Source organism: Amblyomma maculatum, chromosome 3 (genome assembly GCF_055883805.1).
Source record: "Amblyomma maculatum isolate TAMU_Amacu chromosome 3, ASM5588380v1, whole genome shotgun sequence".
Classification (NCBI taxonomy): domain Eukaryota; kingdom Metazoa; phylum Arthropoda; class Arachnida; order Ixodida; family Ixodidae; genus Amblyomma; species Amblyomma maculatum.
The window spans coordinates 202,553,214-202,577,056 of NC_139346.1; the positions used below are offsets into that span (position 1 = coordinate 202,553,214).

A 23,843-nucleotide genomic window follows, 5' to 3' on the forward strand; every position below is an offset into this window, starting at 1 on the left:
AAATAACGCCCCTTTAAAAAGGAGCGCGCACCACATGATTTACACGTGCTGAACCCCAAAGCATATTTTTTCCCCTGCACACGTACGCCCACGTGGCAGACCGTTGTGATATTGATCGGGGCTAAAACAACAGCCTATCGCTTTCTTTATTTTCTTCTTTCCCATTTGTTTCGACCGCAAGGTCGGCCTACACGTGCTTGTTGCTTTGAGCGACCTATAGGGTAGCATTGTAGCACGCTGCCTCTGTGGACGCAGTGAAATAGCTCGCTTTCATTTTGTTTTGTTGTTATTGCAAACAGCCAAGCTCAATCGCGGCATCATGTGGGCCGATGCTGCGATAAATAACTCGCCTCGTCGCCAGCGCGCACTTAGTTCGAAGCTGCGTAGATGAAAGTTAAGAACTGAGCTTTTCCCCCTGCCCAAGACTGTGGGGCCCAGAGCACGCGGCTACAAGTAGAATGTTCTAGAAAGTATCATTTAGGAGGCTGGGAAGACTTATTCAGGTCGACGCAGTTAGCGTGCGTTCAAAATCTAATCTAGTGATCCAGCAGTTTCGCTGGCTTGTCGACAAAAGGTCGAAGGGCTGGCGGCAAACAGCGTCCGAGACATTCGTCACAAGGCTCTCCAGTCAGGTGCAAGCGCGTCAGCTAGTCTCTGACGAGAACGCCGCGCTCAGATATAGTTAAAACTGAGAGGACACTTCTCTTCTAATGTATAACGTCTTCAGTTATACATTAGACATATACATATACTAAACTCAGTCTTCTAATGTATAACGCCACAGCGTTAACTGAACAATTTAGCATGGTGGTGACGTACTAGCGTAGACGTATGCCGGTTTGCCGGACACATATACCCAGGCGCAGTGGCCACAGCTTGACGCCAATGCGCATGCGCAGGAGGCATCTGGCAAACCGGAATCTTTCGACGCTAGTATACGCCTCAGCTACGCTATATGTAGAACGAGAGGAAGAATACGGTTACACGGTATGAAAGAGCACTGAACAAGGGTAGAGGGGGGCAGCCTGAGTTCGCAGGTCGAGCCAACGTTTCGACGAGTGCACTTGTCTTCGTCTGGGCCGTCAGCCATTAGCGACATGTAGCACGGTCACTAATGGCTGCCGGATCCCCTTCCGTACCCATTTTCGCGTACATGTACTTTCCAATTCGCTTATAACTCATCTCTTAATTTGTGCCACAGTTAACTCACAGATACTCATTAGCGTACTGGCGCATAGCATACCAAAGTACATAAATTCATAGCCCCGCTTTTACTAAGCCGCACGAATCTGCCTGCGCCTCGCGGCATGTTTGAGCAGCAAGTCAACCTCTGAATCAAAGGGTCATAGAACACTGGGTTACGATCCCACCTTCTCATCTCAAAGGCGAAGTTGGCATCGCCTGCTATACTCGGCTATGTCATGTGATCTCGTGACATCACACAATCCAGCGACCACTCAGTGCACGACCATGTTAGGCACCCTAACCATGTCACCTTCCAGCCACCGCCTGTAAGATGCATCCCCGCGATATTTCGCTCACAACGCCGACAACGCCAGATTTTTCTAGAGAAGAGGCCTTTAACGCTATCGCGTTAAGAGAACCCTTGCGAGCAGCCACCCCTTTGATTTTCGTTTTTTTTTTTTTTTTCAAGTGCAACGTTAGCGTGCAGGCGAAAGTGAGGCTTTAAGACTAAATCTGCGCACAAGCATATATCTGGGCCACTAGTTTCTTTTATACTCCAGCAAATGATCGTTGTATACGTGCATGCATATATGATAAAAACTAACAATACATATAAAGTAGGTCTCAGCGCACCCATTGTCTCACAAAGGCGCGCAGCGCTCGTTTTTGAATACTCGCAATGTCACTCTGCCCGCCGGTTCTCATATTTTTCAGAATATCACTCTCGCCTCGGTTCCCGATGTTAAAAAAAAAAAAAAAAAAAAAAAAAAGAAATAATAAGCCGGACCGAGGAAGCAGATCCGTGCATTCATATGCCGCCCTGCAATTCAGAGGGAGGCCAAAGCGCCTCGCACACGCAGCATCTGCAGAAAGCGTCGGGGTGGCGGAACAGATTATATCCCTCCCTGCAGACGGACGGACGGGCGCTAAAGAGCGAAGAAAGAACAAAAAGGAGAAACCAGGCCGAAGACACAGAGAGCGACGCTTTTCCTCTCGAAATGTTGCAGTGTTGCACCGGCGCTTTTCACGGTAGCGTGGCCTCTTCTATACCCCTGAGGTGTGAGCCGAGAACGTCAGAAAATGGAGCGAAATGTGCAGCCACTCCTTTTTAAATTCTCTCATCTCGTCTAAACTTATTTTCCTTTTCATTCTTCTGTCTTTCACAACAAAGTGAGGAAGGTAAGAACAACACAAAGGCGTCGCCTTCGCGTGCGCGCACATACACGGTGTCTTCCGCATTTCACCAGAGAAAAAAAAGAAACTGAAGTAACTAAAAGGAGTGACACGCGCTCGCAGTCACTCGACGGGACAACTTCAGTTGTCTCCTTCAGGCATGTCTTGGTGCGATCCTCCCTTCCTTGAACGGCTACAGCAGGTGAAGCGCGACAACGCGCGGTGGCGCCAAAAAGACAGGAACAAACAACAGGTCTCTATACCTACAGGCAGGTACACAATAGAGCTAGTCGCTTTGTCTAAAACAAAACGCCGTCAAGAGTACAAAGGCAAGAGGCACGCCGCACTTCGGGGTGTTCACTTCTTTCCTCGCATTTATTTGGTTGCTGTTGTGCAAGCTCTACACGCCTAACAAAATGTATTTCTCTACATTGCAGTATCGTGTTCCAGAGAAACGTGTCGCACCACAGTAACCACGTAGAGATAAGTATCCACAACCTTTTCTGCTGGCTTCACTGGGCCGTCGCACATCGCTTCTTCGTTGCGCCGACTTCAGCTCCATTCACATTTCATGAGTACGGAAGCATTGCCCTTCTATCAGCGGCCGAGTATCGCCCGCCCTTCCAGTTTCCTTTTCAGCAGGGCATCTCATCCAATGTTCCTTCGTCACTTCACTAACAAAGCAAAATAGGACAAGTGAGCACAGGAGCATCAAGGCTGTTCCTTCAATTGTCTTCCGCAGAGTGCACAGTGTGGTAGTCATTTTGATTCTTTCTTTTCTCTCTCTCTCTCTTTCTCTCTCTCTCTCTGTCTTTCAGCTCTCCTGAAAGGATACCTTTCACGCCTCCGTGTACCTTGGAGAAACTGTCGCCGGCACAGGGGGGCAGATAAAGGAAAGGAGACAACGGAAGTCTTGAAACGTTCGGTGAATTTTTGAAGCGCGGCTCAAGAGTTTCCTGGTTCCGCGTATTTGTACATTTTTTTTTTCTTGCTTCCTGGTTTTCGGTCCGTGTAGAAATAAAGCTAAGACGTAACAAGGCGAATTTCTAGATATAGCTGCGAAGACAAGAGCCGTGAGGCTCTAGTCTTTCGTGGATATCCCGAGTAATTCCAGCTATTATATCCAATAGATCGAAACCCAAGATAGCACAGGAAGACAGTATTCTCAGCTAAAACCAAAAGACGGGTAAGCGGAAGAAAGGTCAGACGCTGTTGTTGGCCTGACCGCTGCTCCGACTACACAGAATGATACCGCTCAAAAAGAAAGGAACAGATGCCCCTCAAAAAATGTGAACCACTTTTCACTTGCAACAGCTTGCATTGTCACTCCAACATGCATTAACGGATTATTTACGACGCCTTGAGCATTGGTCGACGTCATTAGCTGGGTACGGGCTCTCTGAGGGAATAAAAACTGCTTTTTTATTGAGTTATATCCAACATAGCGTTTTTCTGTGTCAGATCTGATCCACAAAGAGCTCAAGGGTGTGCAGTGGGGCGAACTAAGCTAGGGAAGTGGACTGAGCCGTCGAATGAGGTTGGGTGAGTGAGGTGGATTGAGCAAATTTGAGTGAGTGAGTGAGGTGGATTGAGCAAATTAGAGTGAGTGAGTGAGTGAGGTGGATTAAGCAAATTAGAGTGAGTGAGTGAGTGAGTGAGGTGGATTGAGCAAATTGGAGTGAGCGAATGAGGCGGCCTGAGCTAACTGGAGAGAGCGAGTGAGCGAGCGAGGTGGACTGAGCAAATTGAAGTGAGTGAGTGAGTGAGTGAGTGAATAAGGAGTGATCGATATTGAGTGAATGAATGAATGAGGAAGTGACCGAGATGGAGTAAATTAATGAATAAGCAGGAGTGAACAAGACTTAGCGAATGAATGAACGAGGAGGAGTGACTGAGATGGAGTGAATGAATTAATAATGTGTTTTGTTTTGTGGGGTTGAACGTCCAAAAGCAACTCAGGCTATGCGAGACGTCGTAGTGGAGGACTCCGGAAATTTCGACCACTTGGAGTTTTTTAACGTGCACTGACATCGCACAGCACACGGGAGCCTTGCTTTTCGCCTCCATCCAAAAGCGGCCGCAGCGGCGGAATTGGATTCCGCACCCTTAGACAAAGTAGTCGAGCGCCCTAACGATTGCATCCCCACGGCGGGGTGAAAGAATGAATAAGGAAGAGTGACAGATGTGGAGTGAGTGAATGAATGAGGCCTGGCTGAGATGAAGTAAAGAAAGTAAAGTGAAATAAATTAAAGTAAAGTAAAGTAAAGCGGAAATTTGGGCGAGTTGGTACATATTTATTTCACTCACAGCGCGCCAAGACAGGACTAAACGGAGAATGAAACACAAACAAGCGCTTTTTGTGTTTTATTCTCCGTTTAGTCCTGTCTTGGCGCGCTGTGAATGAAATGAATAAAGTAAAGTAAAGCAAATAAAAGTAAAGTGAAGGGATACGTGAGTGTGAGTGAGTGAACGGGATGTCGTTAGTGAACTAGCTGGTGCGAGCGTGACAGAGTGGGTGAATGAATCGAATTGATTTGAACCCTAGACAGGGTTTTACGGAGAAAAGTGCTCTCAAAACGTATAGATAGGCGGAAGCCACACATGCTGCGCTGTTGTTCAACTGCCACTGCTCCGGCCACATTCCTAACACATTCATATGTATGATATATGTTTAGCGTCGTTATGCGATGTTATGCGACTTCTGGCCTCCAAAGAGCTGTAATGATGAAATGATATAGAGTAAGATTGAGCCCGTGAACAAGGTGGAAAGAATGAGTAAGCTGCAGTGAACGAATAAGAGAAGTGGAGTGAATGAGTGCGCTTGTAGAGCAAGAGTCAGGAGTACGTTTTTGTTACCTCCAGTGAGTGAGTGACGTCTGCATGTACGGGATTGATTGATTGATTGATTGATTGATTGATTGATTGATTGATTGATTGATTGATTGATTGATTGATTGATTGATTGATTGATTGCACAGTGAGGCGAATGTCCGCGATGAAATATTGGCGGAATACTTAAGCTCCACCTTTAAGGTGGCTCTCTTTTGCAGTCTTCCCTTGCGGATCCCGTGCGCGTACCACGCTACTCCGTCAATCATTCATCCCTTAGTTTGTGCTGTTAAAATTCAGCTCTTAGGCACCCGTTGCTAGATCGCATCGTAATCGCCACATGTGCAACACGCCACCTTACAGCCATGGCAGTCAGTAGTGAAACAGCTCTTGCTATGGCTAACAAATAGTTGAATGGAGAGATTGAAATCGCCTCCCAGCGGTTAGAGGGAGGGGAGAGGACGAGAGACGACTCGTGGCTTAGACTGTTAGTTTGGGGTTAACGTAGGAACGCGCCTGAATGGCCTAGGTGTATGCGTGAGTGACTCCGAGTGCAAGGGTTCCCGTGGGTTCGATTTCCATCATCCTTCCATTTCAATGGACAAGTCTGAGTCGGCAGCACCTACCAACCCTGCTATGTCACGTCACGTAACCCGCCGGCCAATCAGCTGATAGCTACCACCTACCAGAGCCAAACTCGTGCTTTTTTGCTCACAGTGCCAAAGCCGGATTTTCAGGAGTATGGGGCGTTTAATACTATCGCGCTGAAAACGAGCACGTTCGAAGTGATAAATTGCGAGCGTGCACTGTACCACGCAAGGAGCAGTCTAGCAGCTGCCTAAACACGAAACCAACCACGACCGAAACATACGCCAGAGGTTACATGGTTCAAAGGTTAAAACTACCGCTAACACAAGGCAGCCTGCGGAACCGCGGTTGCTGGCGTTGCACACGAAGATTTGTGATCCCACGCAAAACACGCTCTTACGCAAGAAATACACGATGACTCAGCGTAGCCCAGTGCGTACGTACACGTTGTGCGGTATGCAAACACAGACCGGCACCGACAAGGACGCAAAAACTAGAAAAGAAAAGCAACGCTCTCGCGTTGGCGACAGAAGCGTGACCGAGTATACACACGACAAGCCGTCTCTACGGCGGCTGGATGTGCCGCGTGCCTTTGAAAGACAAGCAACGCGCTGCTCGCCACGTGCCATTCCTGGAAGCGGAGGCCTGGTGTACGCTCCGCCAGCTTTTTCCTCGATCTCCTCCTTCAAGCCACCTTTTCTTCACACCGTAAAATAAAAATCTTTCATCACTTACACGCTTGCCCACTGACACAGTTCATGCAGGAAATGCGAAGATGGAGATATGCCGTATCAGATAAGGCATTCGTAACAACTCACAATGTCAATATTTCACCTCGCGGGAAGTGGAAAAGTGAGCAGTTTTATCGTTGCAAACCAAGGATAAAGAAACCTGCGCCTGCCGCCTCCGTATTTTTGAGTTGCCGAAATACCACTGTACTTTACAATTATCAGGAGCCTGGGCGGTGCAGAGTTCAAATACAGTCACTAAATACAAATCTAGAACAAAAAAAAAACAAATGCGTGAAAAAATTAAAAGACCGACAATCCAGAAAGTTATGGAGATATGTTAGCGCTTAAAACTTACTAAGCAGTAGCAACACCTACTAAGCAGTAGCGAAGTCTCGCATATAAAAACTTTACACAGAAATAGTTGTTCCAACCCACTGCCCTTTCGGGAATCGCGAAGTAACGCAAGTTATCCATACGCGGAAAATGTTCCGCCCGTGCTGGAGGATGGTGACAGATGGAGCGCAAAGCGCGGTCCGCGCATTCGATAACCAGTGGGCGCCTGGTCGCGGCCAGCCGACAGCTGCGTTGGATGGGACCGCGCATGTACCGTTCCGAACACTCAGCATACCCAGTGCTGTGGCTTTGCGGGACCGCCGGTCGATATGGTAGGAGAGCACGCAGTAGTTGTGGTTTCAGGCGAACATGTATACCGTGTTTGTTCGCCTATACTGCGCTTCTTCCTATGTTCGTAAAAGAAACTGGGACATGTTTTATTGCGATAGCAATACTGCGCCAGGTTTCGAGCCATCGCGTGGTTCCGGCGGAGGCCATGCTTGACCTTGAACAGCAGAGGAGGAGGAGGAGAAGAAGAAGAAGAAGAAGAAGAAGAAGAAGAAGAAGAAGAAGAAGAAGAAGAAGAAGAAGAAGAAGAAGAAGAAGAAGAAGAAGAAGAAGAAGAAGAAGAAGAAGAAGAAGAAAAACAAAAAGAAAAACAAAAAGAAAAAGAAAAAGAAAAAGAAAAAGAAGAAGAAAAAGAAGAAGAAAAAGAAGAAGAAGAAGAAGAAGAAAAAGAAAAAGAAAAAGAAAAAGAAAAAGAAAAAGAAAAAGAAAAAGAAAAAGAAAAAGAAAAAGAAAAAGAAAAAGAAGAAGAAGAAGAAGAAGAAGAAGAAGAAGAAGACTGGTAACTTACGCTCTCGCGTCATACTCCTAAAGGATGAGCTTAAGTGTCCCCAATAATGTAGCACCTTACACTGATAGGACATGATAGAGGAATAATGTAGCAGGCAAAAGAAGCTTCCACCGTTGCTATCGCAATTCAACTAGCGTTAACCAGAGTTAAACCACAACTACATTTTATGTGCTTATTTAATGTTTACTGCTCTCCACTCCGAGCACTATCCTAACAAAGCGCCGTAAAATCAGTACCATGATTCATGAATAACTACTTTGGTATTCTTGCTAGCCTGTCGCGTTGCATACTCGCACCCCCCTTGACGACTTTTCCTTGCACTAACTTGCGATATTCTGTGCCTTTAGTCTCCGCAGATGCAAGCGTTGTTGAAACCACTGACCTTCAGATCGATTTATTTTCACCCTGTGCCACTAACCACAACATCGCCTCAAAGGTAGCTTGTTATGTTTACCTGTGCTATAAACGGTTCAGAAGTATAAAATGTAAACGATGCAAAATGTCAATTAGAAATGACTGTCTTAAAGATCTTGCAAGCAATAGTCTTGTCTGCTTTCATAGTTGAACGGATAAGCAGCCGCCATACCGTGAGGCAGCATGCAAGAAAGTGCTGCCAATTTAATGCATTCCTGCGAATAGTGCCAGTCGCTTTGGAGGCGTTGTAAAAGCTCTTCGAGAGATCGCCTGAAAGCTCCAATCCATTTTATGTTACCTTTTCAAAAAAAAAAAAATCAAGAAAAAAAAAACACGAATAAGCTCAGTCGCTCTGACCTCTAAAGGATTTCCTTTCGTATGTTTACCCAAAAGAAAACATAAACGAAATAAATGAAACATGTCCTCAGCCATTGTCCAATAGAAATGCGTAAGACGAGAAAAATCGTGACACGGCACGTTGAAAGCCTAATACACTATAACACAAGCAATTGACGAGAATTCGCACCTCACGACAGCGTTCAACAAGAATGAAAAAGCACGAAAGCACAAGAGCACATCTTTTTGTTTTCAACGCACGCATAGTGCATTTCCTTCCGTTCCTTCTGCCGCTCGCAACGCAACTACGCAAGCGCATACACTTAGTTTTCCGCGACGTTATGGCTCTTCCGGGCGGAAGAGAGCGCTCCATGGTTGGTCATTCGGCAAAAGTACAAGAAAACACTACCCCCCCCCCCCCCCCCCCGTTTCCACAAAAAAAAATGAAAAGAAAAATGCAACACAGACAACATGGCCCGAATCTTCGGCCCATTCTGCACAATACCCATAATAGGACGGGACGTTAAAACGCATCGTTAAGCGCGAACCACATAACGCTTTGCTGGCCGTCCGCATTTTCGCCGCCTTTCTCAGTGTCTCACCCGCCTCTCTCTCTCTCTTCGACACGGAAGGAGGAAAAGGAGCGGTAGTAAGAAAGAATCGCACGCTAGGGGCGTAATAGGTGCCGAGCGTTCGCCGCCACACGCAAGCTTCGTGAATACGGGAGCACAAGTATACACACAAACACGCAACTTCAGCGTCGCCGACAGCCGGGCGCATCTCTGCGAACATGTTTTCGCTTTGCTTTCTGCATGACCGCTGCCATTAAACCACGAGACGCGTGATATGCGGGTTTCGGGTTATAGCGTACTCCTCGATATAGCGGTGAGCGAGCCGCGCGGCGGCGGAGCAAATGGCCGACGCTCTCGGTGCTGTTGCTGCGCAGCGTGTTGTCTCGGAGCGGGTCATTCGGCAAGTCGTGACTTCGCGGTTAGCGGATCGCACTCGACTCCGCAATTCTCTCCTCACGCCGGCCACCCCCCCCCCCCCCCCCCCCACACACACACACACAGTCCCGTCGGAAGGCAGTTACGTAAGTGCGGGGCAAGATAAGACCAATATGTTGTTTTTTGCGTATTTTATCCTAGACACATATACGTGTTTGTTTTTCCTTCTCTGTCCCTCTTCGGCGGTTCTGCCAAGGTTCCTGTTAACCGGAATCAATAGGTCAAGCTTTGCCTTGTTTTTGGAGTCACCCTTAGCCTTTTCTTTATTTAGCAACACCGCCGATGCACTCAACAAAGATAATTAGTACGCAAGAGTAAAGTTTTATGGATGAGATGTTCCGAACGTAACACAAGCCGAGATAGATCGATAGATAGATGGATTTATTGAAAGGAAAGGCAGAGAACACAAGCCAAGCATTTAGGTATAACTGCGAATACGACGCCGAAGCCTTTATCGTTGGTTGGAGGTCGTGTGGTGTAAGCAGCGGCATTTCTTTTCTTTTTTATTTTTCCATGTTTATTGAGCAGCCACTTTGCTGTTCTGCATAAGGCAAGAAGCGCACACCGTAAGTGCATGCTAGAGTTTGCATAATCTTGTTGCATACTAGCAGCATATGTGTATAGTACATGCATGCACGAGCAATACGCACTATCGGCTGTTGTCGACCCGACGCGCGTTTTCCGCAACGGAAGCTGGAGCGTTCTCTCGCTCCCCGAAGTGCATACAAAAATAAAAATGCAAAGTGCGTACACGGTGTACACGATTTTCAGTCGGCAACGAGAGAGCTCCAGACAGCTACAACAGTCAAGGTGGCAGCTGAAGCGTATAGGAACGCAACTGGTACAGTGCCAAGTTCGCGCGTTTCAGACAGCGGGGCTTCTGAATAAACTCACACAGCTTTTCTTTTTTTCTGTGCAAAGGAGCACGAATAGTGTGCTGAGTGTGTCGGGCGTTTTTGTTTCACGCGAAGAGGAGGTCGGTTAAGTAGGACTTGTACGAAAGCATTTTCTCCTTCATAGTAACGTTGCTCACCACCCTTTCCATTGAAGGCGCAGCACCTGAACAACGCGATGGCACCTAACCGCAAAGAGACGTTCGAGATCTTAGCATCACGGAGAACTCTCTGCTGTAGTGCAGAGCAAATTACTCTTAGTGCCTGTTCGTGCTGTATGTTCGGCAAGAAGGCCCCGGAGAGCCGTGCTTGCGGTACATAAGTTCAGGTATACGTTCATTAACATGCAAACGCGAATAAACCACTTTCATGTCCCCAACCCGCCTCCACTCCTTCCCAAAGAAAAGAAAAAAACGACATGACGAGGAATAATTATATAACCTCCAGTACCAGCCACCAGTTTATCCAACCCTCTCCTCCTCACCCCAACACCTCAGTCATGACCCCCCATAGGTAAGTCGTTTTCCTCCTCACATGAATACCTGGCCAAATAAGCAGATATAACTCAAAGCACGCGCCTTTCTGTACCCAAAAGATAGAACATGGTGGCTAATTGTAGTCCGTTCATCGTTTGACCGTACACCATATTACGGCCCGGGATGCACAAATGTATGTGTTCCTTTACTCAAAGTAGGCCGCGAGCGCGTTGATTAACACGCATCTACGCCACTTCCTTCCGCCAGCACCAGAAGCAGGTCATAGGGTAATAGTAAGAAACTCTGAAGCAGGTAAGTGCCAAGCGATGCTGCCCGAAAAGCAACACATGCTCCACCCCAGCTGCCGTGAATGGGACTCCCGGGCACGGTGGCGGCAGGCGTGACCCATTGTCCCGCTGGCCACCATTGTTTGCTGCTGCCGGAGGCATCATTTAAGAGAGGGAGTGCCCCCACCACCCGTGCTTTGGAGCCGGCACGCGCGCGCAAACAGCTCCGTGCCACACGCCCTCCTTTTGTCTTAAGACCGTCGTTTGTCACTGTCGTCTTCGCCGGGGGTGCGGACGATTATCGCCGCTGTCGCGTGTGCTGAGGCCATTCCTTCCGGCAGTTCTTATTAATGCAGAAGCATTAGCGCCCGCAACCTTGGATTTCGTCAGGGTGGCTCTGAAGCCTTCAAACAATCGCTGTAATCAAAACGCGACATTAGTGGGTTTCAAACCCATGGGCCAAAGTAGAAATGCGCTTGTTGGCCACTGTTTTACACCAGTGCGCAATCTCGGTAGCAGCTTTTTTCACGTGCCAAGCTGCAAGTCCTTCGTGTTGCACTTCGGATGAGAGCTCTTTATTGCTATACCAGTTGTGAAACCTCTCATATGGCCCATGCGTCTAAATACGGCAGTCCGAGCTAGTCGTTTAAGTATTATGGCGACGCCCGTGGTCATTAAAGGGAACTGTGTCCAAGCTACTAACACTGAGATTGTTGATAGACGCACAGCTGCCTGGCGATAAAATATTGTTGAAAATATACAATATCAAAAATTCATAGACGTCACAGCCGTATAGGTCAGATTGCTGTAAAGGGACCCGGGAGGTCGGCAAGTTGCGTAAGCTATAAAAGCCCCTTTGGGCGGGTGAAGCCACTCTCTCCCAATGATTTATACTATGTACACTCACGTAATTACGGAATAACACCCTATATGTGCGCTAAACTCCGGTACGCCAGCGTACAAGCTGCGTACCCTTCTGACCTTATAAAAGCAGACGCAGCTGGGCCTCTGCTCGGGGCTCTCATAATTTGTGGCTAACAATGTTTTGTATACGGAATTGAAGATTCTATCTCTTACCCTGAAATTTCGCCTTCTGATAGCCCAAATACTTTTAAAGTTATGAGTTTCGGGGCAGCATGCATCTTGGCAGATTTTTTTTTTTTCTCAAGCAGGAATTATTTTCAACCAACTGGTCTGGGTTTAACCCTCCTCCGATGTGTTTAGCCCAATATTTAATTGAGCAGTTAAATGTTTGAATACACAAAACGGTCACAGTGCAGACCATTGAGTATTGTTTGTTTTCGAGTTAGTGGGTTGTTTAACCTTTCTCTACTGAACATCTACCTTCGTGTCAATGTGCAGCCCCTGAATTCTGTTTCAGAGTACCATTAAATCGATTCCTCACATTACTTTCGAAGATATCTTTCCTCGATATGTCAAGGTAATGCCATCTCCTTTGTCAAACAGAATATTGTACGATTACATAATTACGTTTCACGCCCATTATGTAATAGTGACCGACTCCTTTAATGCAAAAACTGGACAGGGGTAGAAATTTTCCCGCCCCTTAAACGGTATTTTTGGGTCAACCTTCCAGATTTAATTATTCTTGCGTCGTCGCTCTCCTCGCCAATGCCGGAAAACTACTAGACGCAGTTCCGCAGGCAAGAACTGCGCTTTCGTCGACCAGTGAAAGTCCGCTTCGCCCCCGAACAATTTAATCGAACTTACCATTGAAAATGTTTGTACTCCTGCGCTTGTAGATATTGGTAGTGCTGTGTCGGTTATTGACGTTAGACTGTGCCGCTTGTTACGAAAAGTTGTTCTGCCATATTCTGGGGTTTCCTTCCGCACCGCCACTGCTCAGCACATCGAACCGCTCGGTACCTGCACGGCTCGAGTCACCATTCAGGACGTTCTCAACGTCATCAGTTTTATTGTTCTCCGTGACTGCTCTCATGACATTATTATAGGATGGGACTTCTGTCGCAATCGCGCCGTAATTCATTGCGCTCGTGCCGAAGTAGAGCTTTCTCCGATGGATCCCCGCTTAACAGTTCTTCCCATTTACATTTCATAAATGCCCTAATTAACATTGAATATTCCAGTTGAAGTTTTCAGAGCACGAGCAGAAAATCACGCAAGTGTAAAATTTGCCTGAGCTACAGATGGCCTGCGGTCAAATACAGCACAACCGTCGGAACAAATTTTTTATCGCTCAACAGGCACATTTTTCAGCGCAAATATTTTTCCAGGATAAACATCGCTCAAACACTAACAGTTTTCTTTATTGGCATTTCAGAAAACAAAAACGTCCCATCGGTGTTGTCTGCTGTTGCGTTTCGCCCCCATGGCTTTTGTACCTCGAGAAGTCATCTGCGCGCGCGCCAAGTGCCGGTCCTCACCGTGTCCAGACGCTGCGCGTATGCACATTGCAAAGAGAAACATAGAATGAGGAGCGAAGACCTGTCCTATCGCAAGCAAGTGATGGCAGTGTTCATGCTGACGAACGAAGCATGCGGATATTGTCCCGTGAACATATTCGCTCAGTCGTTTGTAGATGCAATACGCGACCACCGCCTGGCTTCCAAACCTGCTTGTAACGTATAACTGTCGCTTGCGGAACTGCCTTGCGCTTTAGTATATTTTGTTCCATGCCTCAACGACCACGCATGCAACCTTTTTCGATATGGACTGAAATGAGTCAATAACAGTTCCGAAGTTAACCGCAGAGTCGCGTTTACAATTCACCTACCGCTTCTAAAGAAAGTTACTTCAAGGACAGGCAAGTGCAGCTTTTCGCTGAAACGGTACGTTGGCGTACAAATCCGTACTCTTGAATAGCGTTTTATTGCGATAACAATACAACGCCAGGTGTCAGCCCGTCGCGTAGTCCCGAGAAGGGCCACGCTTGACCTTGAACAGCCGCGAAAACAAAGCAGAAAAAGAAGACTAAGAAGACGAAGAAGAAGACGACGAAGAAGCAGAAGACGAAGAAGGCGAAGAACGCTTGGTCACCCGCAGCTAATGCTTTCGCTCCACATTCAATTCAGCAGCATTGAACCCTTCTCATTTATATGTGGGCTGGTAGCTTACGCTCTCGCGCCATACTCTTAAAGGATGAGCTTAAGTGTCCCCAATAATGTAGCACCTTACGCTGATAGGGAGTGATAGGGGAATAATGTAGCAGGCAAAAGAAGCTTCCGCCGTTGCTATCGCAATTCAACTAGGGTTAACCAGAACTAAACTACAACTAATTTTTGTTGTTGTTATCAAGTGGCAGTCTGAATGAAGTTTTCTGATCGCTGTTTTTGATCACACTTTATGTACATGGCGCGCATGAGCCAAAAAATGCTTTCGCCTTACAAAATTGTAGGAACAATTACGATACTCCCCAGAGCAGCCCCAGCTTTCTCTTTAGGTAATAATAAGAAACTTTATGGTACTATATATATATATATATATATATATATATATATATATATATATATATATATATATATATATATATATATATATATATATATATATATATAGTGAAAAAAAAAAAAGCTTCATACTGATTGTAGTTTTATTTGGAGTCGACGTTTCGGCAGGAGCCCTGCCTTTCTCAAGAACGAGGGTACATGGTTCTTGTTTGTCTTCCTATAGTGTTGGCAACTCAACAGGTGATACAAACACGGACGACAGAATATGGGCCCATACAGGCGAACCAGCTGCACACGCACAACACACGGAGAGCAGGGTAGGCACAAAGGGCCAATCCGTCTACCCAAGGCGCACATATATATATATATATATATATCGAAGTGTTCAGCACGCCTGGCTGCGTTATCAATAGTTTCTTGATGACAGGAATAAATCGAATGGGCCCCGGAACTCTGAGTGGTTACGTCTCATGCCTATGGGCGGTGTACGACACCTGTGTCCACACTTAACTCGCATGTGCCAACAAAACCAGCTAGAAAATTAGATTCCCTAGAAGATGTTACGACAAACCTGCCCAGACAGCGTTACAACGCACTGCGTTCCTGTTATAGCGGACTTCATCACGCGTGATGCGGAGATAAGAGGCATGTTTAAGCGAAGGAAGGAAGGAAGAGAGAAAGAAAGAAATGAAAAGGAGGCGATACAAAGCACGACCGCTCAGGTCACGACGTCTGAATCACGACCGGATAAATCAAGGCAGACGCTTGCTCGCGCGGCCCCTTTCCTTTCCTGCCAGTTTAGACCGCTCTCGCCTTTGTTGTGGTACCCTTATTTTATGTTTACTGTAGTTTTTGTTCGTTCGCTGTATATTTCCTGCGCACGCGCATGAACATGGCTGCATCGGCGAGTTTGCGTAGTACTGCAAGCAACGGAATAGCAGATGCCCCTACATTACTATTTCGAACACGCTGCAGCAACGGCGCTCCATAAAACAACGTCATCTCATCTCGCCAGCCAAGGTGGGTAATAACTTCGAGATGGGGAGGTCGCACCGCACCACACAAGGGCAGCAACATTTTTTTTTTCTTTGCGTGAGAATCGCTTTGTTTTTTGTTGCCCAATGTACGAGAGGTCGTCCATTTTCCGTGGGGAAGCGAAGAATAGGGCAGCACGAATGAGACCAGATCAATGGGTCGATGCAGTAAGGCCTGACCCTCTGGAACAAACGATCATAATTTGTTTTGTTTCGGTTGCGAAATCGTATCGCGCGTTTGCCTGTATCGCCGCGCGTGTTTTAGGCTTCTTTTTTTTTTTCAGTCGACTCGAGTCGTTCGCGTGGCAGTGCCTTAAGAAATGACGACGTTGGCTTAATAGGCTCGACTGGTCAAGCACACATATTAGCACTGCAGCATGGCACCAAAATCCAAAGCTGAGCTATGATATAACGCAGCTGGGGGTTTCTTTTATGCAGATTTCTTTTCTTATTGACTTTTTTTTTTTTTTTTTTGCACATGTGCCAGCCTGGCTATCCATTCATTTATTTCTTTTCCTCAAATATCCACAGGCGACAACACGGATGGGCTGACAAAAGGGTAATAACTTGGATAGGCTTCGTTTGGCAGTTTTGAAGTTATCGAAATTGACGGTGGTCGTCACTTCGGACGGAAGGCCATTCCAGGCACGATCTACTCTGAGAAAAAAGGAATGACGATATGGTTCGGTACAAGTTAGCTAAGGATAGGTGTCATGAGCGTGTGTTAACAGCCGCTTCGCGGTGAACATGCCTTTAGTGACAGCCAAAATAAAAAAAAAAAAAGAAAAAGTCGCACATAGCGACATAAACATTAACGTTGCTTCCTACTAGCCGAGCAAGACTCGCTCTTTGCGCGGCCATCGAAGCCCGATAGCAAGACGCGACTGTCGGGGACACCATTTATCGAGTCTTGAGTCAATGAGCCCGTCAATCAGGCACAAGCAGCTGCCGAGCTGCCATCAAACACTGTTCCGCCGTCTTGTCGTCGTCTATATATACTGCGAGCGAAGAGGAGTGGATGACGTAGGCGAAATCGGCCCGACACGGCAGCAGACGACACGCCTGATCAACGCAGACGGCTTCACCTTGACCCCGTCCGCTTTCTCCGATGTCATGAGCCTCAGATCTTCTATGCGGCACACACGCGTCGCCACATATGCATATATGAACGGGGCAGGAGGAAGGAGGCCGGCGTGGCTAAAGCCTAATTCCATGCGTGACGCCATCGCAGCCGCCATCATCGCAATATTTTGCAGGCCGACGAGAGCGTGCAGCCGCCAGCTCGGTCGCTTCTCCTTGCCTACGTATAAAGAAAAGTCCAGCCAGCGGCCGTGACAGCCACACGCACGGCGAGGGCAGCGGAGGAACAGGTGCGCGCGCTAGCCAGACCCATCTCGGCGGCGATGTGTTCGTCGCAATCGCCACCTTTTCGGCCTCGCTCCAGGCGCAGGTCGGCTTGTAGTGAGCGCTGTGACATGGCGGTGACACGTGACAACGACACTAGCTCAAGAAGCAGCGCCGGAGGAAGGACTCTGTTACTATACCTGACTAAACGGCTTTTATTTATTTTTTACACACGCATACATTTGCACTAGACTGGAAAATTCAAAGGGCTGTCACAAGACGGGAAATTTTTTTTACTGGAAGAAATTAAGAGCATTTTTTTTTTCTTTGACAGCTAAAAAAAAATCAGTTGTTCTGGAACAAATCGAAGAGGGTCGAGCGCAAAGTTTGGTGCGTCTGTCATGGAACGACCCGGACGGCAATCCTTCGTACGGTCGCCATCTTGGCTGGATTGCGGCGCCGCTTATAGTTGGTGAAAATGCCAATATACGTGGAGACAGCCTGACCTTCTCCTCCTCACGGTGTGCACTGCTGAGAGGAAAAGAGACGGACGAAGGGAAGGCACTCGGTATCGATCGCGACTCGGCAAGGCTCGATGACCACGCTTTTGCCGACGTCGTCGGTCGGACGAACTGGAAGGTGCCCACGGGGCGGGGCCACGCCATGCGGTCAGTGCTGCCCCTGCACTGCATGACCTGTACGCACTAGCTAGAGGCGCAACTTCACTCCCGGGTAGCGCCAGGCCGTGATATTTCATTTGACATGTATGCTGGTTAGAAATTTCGCACGTTTGTGGGTGGGGCTTTTGTGTTCTGTTGGTTACTAATCCTTGTTTGTTTGTTTACTTTATTATTAGGTACGACAAGGTAGGCATACGTTCATAGGAGCCGCCGGCTACGGTTCGCCGCTTTGCGTGGAAACAAACATATAGATACTACCTATAGTTGCATGTTCTCAGCAGGACGCAGGAAAAGACATCGCTCGTTACATGGAACGCCGTGCCAACAAAGTCACGATGCAGGTGTCGCTTCATTCGTTATTGTGCACTACAGTTTTCCATCCTCAACTGTCTGGCTTCGAACAGTGCAGCGCCTAAATTATATGCACGAGCGCTCGCTAAACGCTCCAATTATAAGAAGAGAAATTCCAGCGAGCCCCGCGCGTACTGCATCACCGCGCGTGCTATCTGACGCACCTCGCCGGCCATGATTACAACGCACTTAAGTATACAAAAGTGTTTTCACTCAATGAGATCAGAGGTGAACGAACAAAAAATACTCCCTAACTAATCCCCAATTAATGAGATTTTAAGCCTCTGTGGGAATCAAACATGCCCTAAAGCGCAATACACGACGCACCGTGTATATAGTTGAGAGGGAGCGGGGTCGCTTGGGAAAGGCCAGTTATGGCGGTATTAATTTAGTCCGCACATAAGCACCATAAAGTCCAAAAAAACAGAGAAAAAAATGATTCCGGAAGAGACAATGACGGCGCACACGCGGGGGTGTCCCCTCCACGTGACACACGGTGCGGAGGAATCCCGTTATTATGGATGATGCCCTTGCGGGGACGCCGGAAAAAAAAAACAAAAGAAAGCGGAAACGACTCTCAGCAGAGGGCCAGCTGCGAAGGGCGCCAACGCTGAAGCGGGAGAATGCGGTCGCACGCGGCGCGGAATGACGACAACCTGTTGATTGTCAAAACGCCCGCAGCGGGCGCCAAATGGTTCTCGATGGAGTCACGGCACAGGGGGCTTTGATTGGCGTTGGACGGGAACGCAGTCGGACTAAGTAATACGCACATTGCTGCGCACGTGATGAAGAACTGACAAAGAGATCAAAACTGCCGGCCTGCTTGAGTCGGCCAGTGTTTTTCCCCTTTTGTAATCAAAATAAGCCCACGAAACGCAGTACCCAAGCGGCTGACGTCGGCCAGCTGAAGCTATAGTGTGCTTAGCGGAAGATATATAAGGCTTTCATTTGACTCTGAATATTGTTTTTTCTTCTCTGTATTTCTGCCGCAGTTCAACAAAAACTAATTGTTATCAAATATAACGAGGCAATTCCGGTGTTGTTTGTAAACTTGCAACCAGACATCAGATAAATTTGGAATTTAACGAAACGAGGCTAAAGGCAACGAAAAAATTAGTGGAGATAAGCTTAACACATTAATTAGCCAAACATTATTTGCATATTGGTAGTAGTTGGCGGCCCTGATGTTTAAAGCAACAGTCCCGTTTTGGCGAATGGCAGGCGACTGACCGATGGGGTGAGATAATAGAGGCACAAATTAAAGGATCATCGATTGAGAAAGTTTGCAAGATGCATGTACGCAAACGGGGGTTCGCAAAGTGAGACGTTAAAGCTGCCAGATACCTAATGGTGGAGATTTCCCATCAACTTTTTTCTTTTTTTCTACGACAGTAGGTAGGATGTTAAGGTGGGCAGTACACGTGGCGATAATTCTGGCTCCATTCCAACGTGGTACGCAAGCTGTCAAAACAGGTCTGTCCACAACCAAGAGCAGATGGCAGCTGCCGCTGAGCTCGCCACCGCTCACGGCAATGTCACGTGACTAGCGCCAGCATACCGGCAACCTCTGCCATGTCACGACTCTTATGCCGTTATCGACTCCGGCGACAAATAAGAGCTTGGCCGTATTACATGACGTTATCAGCCTATCGACCAATCAGCATTCAGTAACGGTAAATTACCTTGTGACGTCATCAACCTATCGGCCAATCGAGGAGCTTCGTTTGCACCAGCGGGTTTTCTTGCTCATATAAACTAATGATACTGCATTATTGCCTGGTATTTTTGCGAACAGTTCATACCTGCTGCCTGGCCGTTTTGCAGCAGTAAGCTGCGAAGCGGCCTTTTCTTGATGTTATAGGAAATGTGTCCGCTATGCAGTACGTGTTCGGTCACCAGACCATGCAGTATGCTCACCGGTACGGTTCTCTTTATGTTCAGTAAAACGAAAAGAACACTCGAATTTCACTCTCCGCCAAAAAAAAAAAAAAAAAAAAAAAGAGGCAGCGTCGGTTTCATCGCCACAAGAAACCGCGTGCGACGTTACAACTAGCCTCTGGCAAGCACCGAATGCGAGTAGGAGCCGCTGCATGCGTCAAGACTGAAGTGAAAGGAAAAATAAAATCAAACGGGGAGAAAAGCCAGAGAGTCGTGGGCGACCCCTGGACGAAATAGACAGCCAGTGAAACCGGAACGCAACAGTCCCGCGGCGCGAAAGCAGTCCGTCTCCAAAACTAGCGCAGTTACCGCCATGAACTCGAGCGCCACCCGGCCTTAGTAAATTTCAACGGCCACATTCGCCTTCTCTGAAGACTTTCGCAGGTGCTAATACGCGAATGTCGATGGGTATACTTGATCCTGGGAGCAAACCAAAGTCAATAAATGAGTCACATTCAATGCCAGCAGTTCTTTGTGTCGACTACACCTACACGTCCTTGGTCCTCAGTACACCGAAGTTCCGCTTTCAAGTCATGTACCGCATTAAAACGAACCAGCACGCATGATTTGAAAAAGAAACGCACGGAACACGAACGCCTGGCAGACCTCTCGAAAGCTGGGCTGACAAGTCGGTCCAGTATACGCAGACACCTTCAAGCTCCCAATCAACTCATTTTTCTGAAATTGTTCTTTTCTCCCTCTATTACAATTCATCGCATCGCCTCGAATTCGTGCACCGAGTCTCGCAATCCTCTTGGAGTTCACATCACATACGCACTTCGCAGTGCAATGCCAGCGAGCCGCTTAGCTTGCGCAGTGCTGTACAATGCCAACGCCTGCGGCAAGGTCGCCACGGGACGAGGCTTTCGTCATGGGGCAAAATGTGCGAATCAGTACCGGGAAAGTCCTCTGCTCTGCGCCGATCGATGTAACACAACCACTCAGAGACCTTATCTCAAAAAGTTGCGAGTCTCGGAGCGGGCACGGCAAGGTCGAGTAGTGCCGTCCAAATAAGGTCATCATATTTGGGAAAAAGACAAGCCCGCACTGCAGGCGATAAGGACGGAAGACGATGGATGTATCAGATAATCGGCTGTCCCCGCTGCTAAAGCTCCATGAGGCCCTGGTTTAGTGATAACACGAGTCGTTCGCCACACTCATCGCGCACATGAAAGGCAAATCACAGCTGTCACTTAACGTCAACAGAGTGCTGCGCGAGGATGCATCCACGCCTTGCAGAGAAAGCAGCCGACGCGACATTTAAGGAGTGGCATCCTTGATGAATGCGCATCCAGCCAGTCAACGTCCTTTCTTGATGCTATGACCGGCAAGCACATATGCTCGTGGTTGCTTAACATGATGTGCGAAAGCACCTGCGTATGCATGCGCGCAAGATGCACTATTACGAATACAGTACAGCGCTCATTAATAGCGCAGGGATAATTGAATCGCCCTCCAGAAGTTCAAACGCGGATTCAAGGAATGGTAATAAATGTACACGACCAGAGCTAAAATTTGTCAGTTCCCACAGATAATTGAACAACCTCGCCTCCTTCCTCCCGAAAAAAGTTCTGTGCGTCATTTTGCGTGCTACTCACTAAGTGGCTTTCACTCTGATTTCTGTAAAGCCGCGGGGCCAAGGTAACACGGAGTCGAACTTAAAATTCGCCACTGCAACGGATCGACTTGAAGTCGCATACGACCACGGTCAACACTCACCCTTTCGTGTAGCGATCGCAAGTCGTTTGTGATGATCTGGGGGCGTGGCGGAGGCGGCTCTTCGTCCGAGTCGCACTGCTCGAGCTCGGCGTCGATCTCCTGCTCAAACTGCACCAGCAGGGGCGCGAGCATGCCGAGCCGTGCTCCACGGCGAGCAACTTCCAACAGGCACAGTATGAAGCTGCGCTCATTCTTGCGCATCACCAGGTCCTCGGTCTCGAAGAGCAAGCACTCCTTGATGTTCAGTGAGCGGCAAAAGGCGATGAAGTTCGAGACATTGTCTCGCGCCTGGAAGGTGCCGCGCTGGACATCCGAGCGGTACACAACATCGCGGTCGGGCAACTTGAGCGAGGCCAGCCGGCCTTCGGCTCTAGCCGCTTCGAGCACTTTGTTGGCGTGTCTGCACAGGATAATGCCGTCGTCCAGCGAGTCCAGGAAATTCTCCGGCGTCAGCTTGAGCCCGTACAGCGTATTCATCCATTCGGCCAAGTCTTCTTTCATGGCCCACAGGTACTCCTCGCTGGATTTGAACGGCCGCAGCGGCCGGATCTCAAGCCGAACGGCTCCGAGATCGTACGCCGTCGAGCACATGGCTTCTGTTTTTGATGCTGCTGGCCGGCTGGCCCGCCCGCCTCAGCGCGAAGTTAAGGCACAGACACACAAGCGCGCGCACTCGTACTAACGTTGAACACAAAACAGCACCACACGCACGGGGAGGTCACTCCCCCTCCGCAAAGCGCCGGCTCTCACTTCTTTGCAACCCGCCGGTCGTCGTGTTGTCGTTGCGTGGGTAAATGCCGTAGTATACGAACACTACGCGCGCGCACTTCTCCGCTACACCGCCCCGTCCATCTCACTCGTACCGCAGCCGGTCGGCTTTTCACTCTCGACGCTCCAATGCAGCCCAGACAGCACACGCGCTCGCAACGCGCTGCTGCGGCAATGGGTCACGTGATAAGCTCGCGGCGGTGGCTGCGCTGGCGCCATCTGTCGCTCGGTAGCTCAGACGCCAACTCCCGTCACGGCAGCAGAACATCGTACAGCCACTCCATCTCTTTCGTGCTGACTGCTCGCAGAATGCAAACTAGGGAGTGGACGGCTTCGTTTCTTCGTTTTGTGAATTCACGAGTGTGTGTTTCCATTGGCGTCCTACGTAGGGTGCTGAAAAATTGAGGCCGAGGCCGAGCTTTGCGGAGAATACTGGTCAAGTGCGTTTTTGCAAACGTGTCCGTGCTCCCCACACCTACCTACTTCTTCATCTCTTATTTTTCGTAGCAGGCATCGGAAAGCCTTACCCCTTCACTGTCGCTCCAGATTCAACACCCGCCTACGCGAAGATCACTTGCCGCAATCCTGTGTTTGCGCAGAGGTCGATATATACGAGGCAGCGTTCGCAGCGGAACCTTGTTCGCGGGCTGAAGGACTGGCGAAAATTTTCACACTACTTCTACACAGATGAAGACTGAATACCGACGTAGCTGCCCCATCTCTGACTGTGACCTCTTGCTCCCTGCCGCAGAAACGACAAGTTGGTCATGCCATGCTTTCTTTTCCCACATCAGTAAAGCGCAACAAAATCCTCTGCTTCAAATATGCGTCGCGTTGAAGGGACGTCATGAAGCGACACTAAACCTCTGTGAAGAGGTGTACGGCCAGGAGGTTTCCCTTGGTGGTGAAGCTAAGATAAGCGTGCGCTGGTAGTGTTCATGCCACATTGCTGACCTAACTTCATTTCCATGGCTTTTCGGTGACCTGCTGCGAAACGAATTTTACCGAAGTAGCGATAGGCCCCGCTCTCTAGAAAATCCGCCGTCGGCGTTATCGCCGTTGTGAGCGAAACACCACGAGCATGACACTGACAGGAGGTAGTTAACAGGTGACGTGACCGTGCACTGGCTCCTTGTCTCGAGGCAACATGACATGGCCGAATTCGTTGACATTGGATGGATGCCAACTCGGGCGGGCTTCGCCTTTGAAGCGGGAGGGTAAACAAACGGCGAAAACAATCGGCCCAACATTGGCACTGTTTTGACAAAGCAACGGTCCGCTTTGGGGCCGAATATTGCCAACACTACCAATATTGGGCCAATGGTTCCTGCTTCCTGATCCGAATGCAGCCTTCCGGGACACTTCAATCTCACGCTGCGCATAGGGCAAGCAGGCACGTTATGTTGAGTGGTCTCTCACACAATGGGGTATCTTACGAATGCATCCTAATTAGTACGTGTGGGATAATATAGT

The 23,843-nt window shown here is 48.4% G+C and overlaps 1 protein-coding gene across 1 annotated transcript in view; it reads right to left on the reverse strand.

The window, feature by feature from the left end:
- The window catches only part of LOC146197451 (uncharacterized), a 180,909-nt gene extending 158,383 nt beyond the window's left edge, over positions 1 to 22,526 (reverse strand). The window contains exon 1 of the mRNA XM_084599278.1: positions 21,603 to 22,526. Within this exon, the coding sequence (XP_084455404.1) occupies positions 21,603 to 22,193 (591 nt within the window). The 5' untranslated portion in view covers positions 22,194 to 22,526. The remainder of the gene's footprint in view (positions 1 to 21,602) is intronic.
- Positions 22,527 to 23,843: the final 1,317 nt, after the last annotated feature.